The following is a 7,579-nucleotide window of genomic DNA, read 5'->3' on the forward strand; positions in this document are numbered from 1 at the left end:
TCCCATGTCACAGGGACATACAATTTGCCCTTCACAAGTATTCACAGGTAGAATCACCAATACAGTATAATGCATTAAACACATTTCATAATGAAACATTCATATGTTATCTACACACTCATACAGAAGTTCCTGTATGCAGAGGGATTTATATGAGACTTCTGTATATATCACATAAGATACTGTAGGTTCAAAAATTTCTCTCTGTACTGTGTTTTTTCCCAAAAATAAATCATAAATAGAGGAGAGAAGGAGAGAGCCAAATGTCAAATGGAAAGAGATGGTGTCTGAAGAGGTGGAAGAGCAGAGTGAATGAACGGAAACGCATGTGCACCGTTGTGTGTAAGAGGAAGTGACAGAGCTGTGGGAGACGATGCCTTCAGAGAGAAGATTCATACTGCAGGAGTTCATAAAGAAGCGGACCGTCCCTATACCTGATGCCCACTGCATTTGGGCTAATGTACTGCAGCACATTTATGGTCCTGCGCAGGCGCCGATCCACAAAGTGTGCATCCCAGGCTGGGTATCGCTTTCTGGGCATGTCTATCTTGATGAGAGGACCCTCAGGTTGGATGGGCCTGCCGGCTGCATCCACAGGCTCTGTGGACCTCACCTGGAAAACCGGAAGGCAGGTGTCCGTGGCTGTTTCATCTGACTCAACATACTCTCCTGCCAGACCTCGTGTTGGGGTGGCCTGAGAGCCTCGGGGGCCTGGTGTGGGAGCCATGGGCTCAGCCTCGGGGGGTAACGGGAGGCCCCACAGCAGCTCAGCACAGCAGGAGCTGGCCAGCACCCTCAGCCGGGGGCCCATGGGGTGTAGGACCCCGTAATAGACAACCATGCAGGCCACACCTGAAGCAAAGCACAGGAACACACCACAAAGGGCAAAAGAGGCATAGGCGTCAGTGGTGGCTGGGTCGCGGTATGCATACCAGAGGAAGCTGAGGATGGCATTCTCCAACAGTACTACTGTGTAATAGGCCACCATTCTGCACCGCGTCTGGCCCTCACGTACATTGAACCAGCAGAAGACATAGACCACTCCCACCACCATGTTGAACAGTACCTCCTCCCACTTGGACATGCAGAAGTCGGTGCCGCCATGGATGACCCAGAAAGCCATGGCACACCAGTGGAGCACCACAAAAATGCCAAAGTAGATGTGGAAAACGGAGGCAAACAGGGCCAGGGAGAGCACCCTTGAGGAGATGGTGAAGAGACGCCAGAAGAGGTGCACCAGGGCACCTCGGTAACTCATACTCTTCTTGTCATCACGTGAATCTCGCAGGAGTTTGTGGTAAGAGGCTAGCACCCAGGCTAGGGAGAAGAGGGAGGACATGGCAGAACAACCTGCGAATATAGACGGAGAGTAAGTGTAAAAAGTAGAGAAAGACTAAGAGTGAGAGGCAGATATTTGAAACTAGATCAGAAATTGTAATACAAATCTAGTCTCATCTTAAGCTTAAAGCATAACCCGAAGAATTGTGGTTTTATCTTCACTAGGCGGCCAAACCATCACATCTTTCAAAAGCATATTATTACCAAGAGCATCACAGGTCATTCAGTCAACACAATTTGTATTAAGCACACCAATTCAGTTTCCATAAGACATGTATAATAATAGAGACGGCAGATATGTCAGAGAAGTAACCTGCTGCACGATAGAGGATTATCTGCAGAGCAGCGGCATGGTGTCTCAGGACACGTATTGATGGCATTTCTATAGACACTCCAACAGAGAGGGGTATCCCTTTTTATGATTGAATTGCCTTCCTTGGGTAACCACTTCCTGAAGAAACTAGAACGGTGAAATAGGTTTCAATAGAAAGAGTGATAAGTATTGGAAATTGGTTACAATGATGGTGAATATTGCACGCTGTGACTAAAGTAATATGTGAACTTCCACAGATTGTCAGGTGTAAAATATGGAATAATGCGATAACCAAAAAGTGATGACATGTTATTCAAAAAAAGGGAGACACGAGACATGTTTTGAACTACACAACAAACCAAATCAGACTTGTGTGAGGCCTTAGGAAAGTGCTTACACTGCAGCCACTCAGCCTTGTTGCTCTGGATCATGATGCAGAGCTGCAGCACCAGCTGAGGGGCACTTTCCAAGAAGGTCTCCAGCAGTCGCAGCATGTTGACATCGGCATACTCGTACATCATGGCCCAGTAAAAACGTCTCTGGTTCTCCTTCTGCCGGTGACTTTGTATGCCGAGGTACATCGTGCGTATGTACCTGTGGACGAAGAACAAGGACGGAGGGTTAGGCAATCCCAATATTCTGCTGTTCTCAATTAAATACTATAAACTGTGGTAATTTATAGAAAGAGTGATGTTTTGCTGCCCAAAGTCATGCAGTGTAAAGTCAAAGTTCACCTGCACATGCCTGACTTTTGACAACACTAGAGGGCATGCGTTGCTACAATTTGAATACATTATTTATCCAAATATATTCCTCTGCATTACTCAGAATACAACCTACAAACGAAAGCAGAATAAAGACTGATAAACAAGAATCATAAACATACAAACATTTAAAGAAAAAAATAATCCTCAAACAAACACGCAAAAAGCTTGAATATTGACTTTTCTGACTTATACCCAGTCACCACTAGATGTCACTTAATTCTACACATTGAACCTTTAAGGGAAATTAACTCCACAGTAGCACAATATGCCCTCTGTAAAACCATACTGGGAGAAACTGCTCTGGCATTGCCTAATTAAAAAGATTTGATAATCGTCCCTCTGGCCTCTCAAGGTGTGGTTATTGAACTTGTGATAGAATGCATGCAATAAACAAGGCAATAATCATTCTCTTAAGTGCAACACATGACCCATATTGTCCACTGCAGCAGCAGCAGGTATTTTTCCTTTTCATAATGGTGGAGTGAAACCAGGGAGATGATAATTCAGGCAAAAATGGCAGCTAATTGAATCAAGCTCCTTTTGCAATCTCATCTGTAGCACTGCTTCTTTTTTCATTTTTAAAAGGGTCATGACAGAGAGTTATTGAGTACGGCTGAGTAAAAATGTAATATGTTGAGGGCTGTGATATAGCTAATTAAGATGATTATCTTCTTTTAATATGGATTTGTTTAGAAATGTAAAGCTCTAGTTAAATCCATTCAAGACTTAAGCAAAACAGCAGTTGAGCAGGATTTTAACCTCGTCAAACATGTTAACCCGAGTCTGGCTGCAGAGAAAAAACAATCACTGTAACCAGTTTTGCAATTACAGCGGCTTATAGTTATCTTAACCGTGACTCCAGTCATTGCATATTGGGTAGTAGCCGCAGGCTCTATCTGCCTGAGCTGGCAGAGTGGCCAAATAAATCCTGCACTTGATGTGAAGTCAGTCAAGCGAGGACAATAGTGTAGCACGGACAGAAATAGACTAGACAGTAGCACTCACCAAAACCAATTGAGAGGCCATGGATCTAAATTCAGTTCCTAAAAGTGTGATGCAAATTCACTGCAGCATGACAAACAAAAGGCAGAAAGTGCTTATGAGTGGTTTTCAACATAATTAGCTTCTGCATTAGCTGTCGGGAAGGAGATTACTGTTTAATTTGAAATGAGGTTGAGAACATAGCGCTGTAAAGAATGCTCCATTTTGTAGTGTCTGATAGCTCGGTCATTGTTTTTCAATGATTTTTAAGCATGAACTAATTTGTATTGCAGACAAAACAAAAATTCAAGACTTCACGTTAAATGTTATAAAGCCGGGGACCATTTGGTAAATGAGGAAGCCCAGAGGGAAAACTGATCATCTCCAAATACACTTTATTTGCTAGGTATGACAATTTTTTTTTCTTCAAGCCATTAGAAAATGCTTTATTTATTTTGAAATATATGCTCAGACCTTGGATTTGAGGTTGCTATTTTTGCAGGAAAACAGAATTCATTATTCCTTGGTCAATAATTATTTCTTTCTAATTATTAATTATTTATTGTCCAAGAAAATAATAGCTGAGGCTGAAAAAAAGATATAAAAACTTGATATTTTAAGGAACAAAATAGTTAAATTGATTGGTCCTTCGTTTTTCTTACAACAAATCTCCTTCCTACAGTTACAGTAGGATTTATATTGAGTCACAGACATGAAACATGAAAAGAAAACCAAATGTGAAGATGTGTCTGGCTGTGGCTGGAATGTTATCATCAAGATTAACATGTCATAGAAAAGAATGAATTTGAAATGAAATAAGAGTAACTATCCATACTGTAACAAATTCCTCCCCATGGAAGATCTATTCTTCATTCAGCGCTGTTATATAATCCTTTCCCCTCTGAGCCAAGTCTGCTAATGCACAGGGTGATCAGAAACAGACAGGTATGCAGTCTTTCTCGGGACAGTGTACAGGGCGAACAAGAGAGGGGCCCAAAAAAAATTGGGGGGGGATCAATAGCTCTGGGCTGAAAGATGCACCATTGTATCCAGAGGTAAAGGCTGGCATTCCGTGACATTTTCAGTTCGACTGGTAAATGTCAGATAGAACAAGTCAACCGCCTCTCCCTCACTAATGACATGCCACAGAGACCTACACAGGCCCTTTGTCTCCATCCCCCCCAATTCCCATTAGTCTGTGTTCCACTGATACGTCCGACTGGTCGGTGGTGCCACCGTCAGAGGTGCGGAGATCTTCATGGACTCCGTAGATGTCTCACTTTAAAAAAAGAAGACCCCACTGCCGTGCTAGTAGCTCTGTGACGCCTTAAAACCAATCGATATGAACCTCACATTAGCACTAAAATAAAAGTGAGGGGATCATAAAAATCTTTAGGATATATGGACAAGGACTAGGTATGTTAATTATTTGATATTTCCTAAATTAAGTGAAGACTTTGACACTTTAAAGCTAGAGGGGGATGTTGGAGAGCCACCAAACTCATTAGGATTTGTATCCTTGTCATCATGTGTGTCTGGTCCCATTTTCATGGCAAAATAGTATCAATAGAAATAATACAAAAAGCCCAAAATATCAAACATTGTGGTGGTGCTAATGTACAATATTTCATAGCATAATTGAAAACGGTGGACCAACGACTTGTCAAACCAGCATTGACATTCTTTGAGGCTAAGAAAATGTAATGAACAAGGAACCTGGTTTATATTTCATCTTTGTTGAGTATCAGCAGTGTCAACACTGCAGCTAAGCATTGATTTTAAAGCAATATTCATTGAAGTAATTAACACTTCAGCTCTTATTTCCAACCTTGTAAAGGTAATTGAGAGGGTTTCACATTCGCATCTGTCGCTTTCCTCACCGGTCATAGTCTGTTTCCTCATATTTCCTTTTTTTTCAGCAGAAAAAAAAAGACATGTACAGTTAAACACTTTGGGTTTCACGGCTGTCAGAAAAATCTGAACTTACTCCATCACATCTCCAACACACACACAGCACACATTCACAAGAGTCTCACACACATCCCGCGATTGTGATGCACACTGTTAACACTCCCACTGTGCTTTTTGAGATGTAGTAACACAAATGGCACCCTGAAAATATCCACACGCATACGCACGCTTTAATACACAAGCGCACACACTTGTCAGTGCTGTAGGTAATGGGGGATTTCCTTTCTATTCCAGACACATTTGTCAGGTGGATCTCTCTCTCTCTCTCTCTCTCTCTCTCTCTCTCTCTCTTCCTCCCCCCCCCCCACGCCTCCCGCCCTTCACTCCACTTAGGCTGCGGTCCTCTCCTTGATGCTTCCCTCTCCCCACTTCCCTTTTAGCTCCATAGCTCCTCTACAGGGCTGCTCATGAATTATTTCAAGCGAGATCATAGCGATCGCTCATGGCTCGTTAAACATCGTACACATGGCCTAACAGCCCGACACCGTGCCGGGGTCGTGTTCCAAGCCCGGCCGTCTGCCATTGCTGTCGAGACATAGGCAACTATTAACCACCCTCCTGCCCAGCCACCCACCCACCCAACCACCTGTACTACCTCATTACACACACATGCATGTACAGAAGTCCCAACGCACCCTCTTCTGGTGGATTTAACAACATCTCAAATTGATGAACTAAATATGAAGCCCGGATATAGATATATAATTACAATGTTTGCGTGAGTACACATCTTGAGCATGAGCCACAGTGAGGGGCAGGTGGAATGACACACACACACACACACACACACACACCATTGCACCCACAGATTTGCGCCCTCTCCTCCAAAGTCACTGACCGATGAGTCATCCAACCATACTTACAGTAGTCCCTTGAGTGGGTAGTTAGATGGATCTCTCACACACACACACACACACACACACACACACACACACGCCTAGCCAAGTTTAACAGCATCCGTTCTCCATGTCATTCTCGTGTAAAGACTCAGGAGCTCAGACTGCAATCATATCTTGTCATAAGCTGATTCATAAGAAGATCACTTGTACTATCACAGGAGCATGAAGCACAGCTTAATGCATAATCTGTTAACAGGTGGGTTCTGGCAGAGTTTCGGAGGACATGTATCATACACAAGACGTGTGTGTGGGTGTGTGTGTGTGTGTGTGTAAGGTGGAGGCAATGCCAGCTGCAGTGAGTCACACCCTGAGTCACTGAGGGGCTGCACATCGACTCTCAATAAGGTTTAAACCTCCCTTATCGAGGAGATTTAAATTTCTCGTCACTTCCCAGTGTCTTTCTTCCACAGCTCTCCCGAGCGCCCCACCCTGAGTCCAACAGGGAATTCAGTTTCCTATTTTTTTTCCATAAACTGATTTAGTGTGTGTGTGTGGCTGAGAGTTGCTGTCACAGCAGTTAGTGCCTATTTGCTGCCATTCTGTGTCCTCTCTCTCACCATGTATGTTTTCTTATGGAACATTTTGTCTTGTTGAAAGGAATCATCAACTGGTGTGACAACATTGCTTTTCAGGATTTATTATTCTGTTCTATTTAAGGGCACAGACGAAACCTGTGTGTTGCTGTAATCTAAGTGTGAGTATTTCCTTCTTGTCTGTGTTTGGGTTAGGGTTAGGGCCCCATGCTATCACTGCTCATGAAGGGAGTCTTCAGCTGGGGAGACATACGCCGCTGAGGCAGAGACGATGGATGACAGAAGTTGGCAGGCAAGTCACAGAAGAGTTGTCATGCTGTGTGTTGTCTGTTTGGTTTGGGGGGCGTAGCTTTGACGAGAGGGCTGTTGGGGGGGGGGGGGGGGGGGGGGGGGGGCAGCAGTCAGAACATACAGGCAGCTTACTGAGTATGGATGGCCGACAGCGTTTCAAGTGATCATCTCTTCACGCGCCAATAGAGAGGTCAGCAGTAACAGGTCAGCAAAAGAAAAAACTGGCATCCAGTCAGTGTCTTGCTCAAGGACACTTCAACAGACTGTCTCAGAAATCCTTTCTGCCCTTTACAGTGAATTAAAGTATCAAAGCTCTGGCAGCAGCTTAACAGTGATGTCACTGTTGTGTTATTCATCATTTGCCAATGTGTGCAGTGCCAAAGGAAACTGTTATAGCATATATCTCCTCAGCTTAGCATCCAAGCCTCTATGGAGAAAAATTGTAGGGAAATAAAAGAACAACATGGGTGTTTTCAAAAACAGTTT

At 43.6% G+C, this 7,579-nt stretch overlaps 1 protein-coding gene across 1 annotated transcript in view; it reads right to left on the reverse strand.

Annotated features, from left to right (window-relative positions):
* Positions 1-379: 379 nt before the first annotated feature.
* Positions 380-7,579, reverse strand: part of xkr6b (XK, Kell blood group complex subunit-related family, member 6b) — a 39,192-nt gene continuing 31,992 nt past the window's right edge. The window contains exons 2-3 of the mRNA XM_062411491.1: positions 2,049-2,245; positions 380-1,350 (exon numbers count right to left, since the gene is read on the reverse strand). Coding sequence (XP_062267475.1) covers positions 380-1,350; positions 2,049-2,245 — 1,168 coding nt within the window. The remainder of the gene's footprint in view (positions 1,351-2,048; positions 2,246-7,579) is intronic.

The sequence above is a fragment of the Platichthys flesus genome, chromosome 18 (genome assembly GCF_949316205.1).
Source record: "Platichthys flesus chromosome 18, fPlaFle2.1, whole genome shotgun sequence".
Taxonomy (NCBI): domain Eukaryota; kingdom Metazoa; phylum Chordata; class Actinopteri; order Pleuronectiformes; family Pleuronectidae; genus Platichthys; species Platichthys flesus.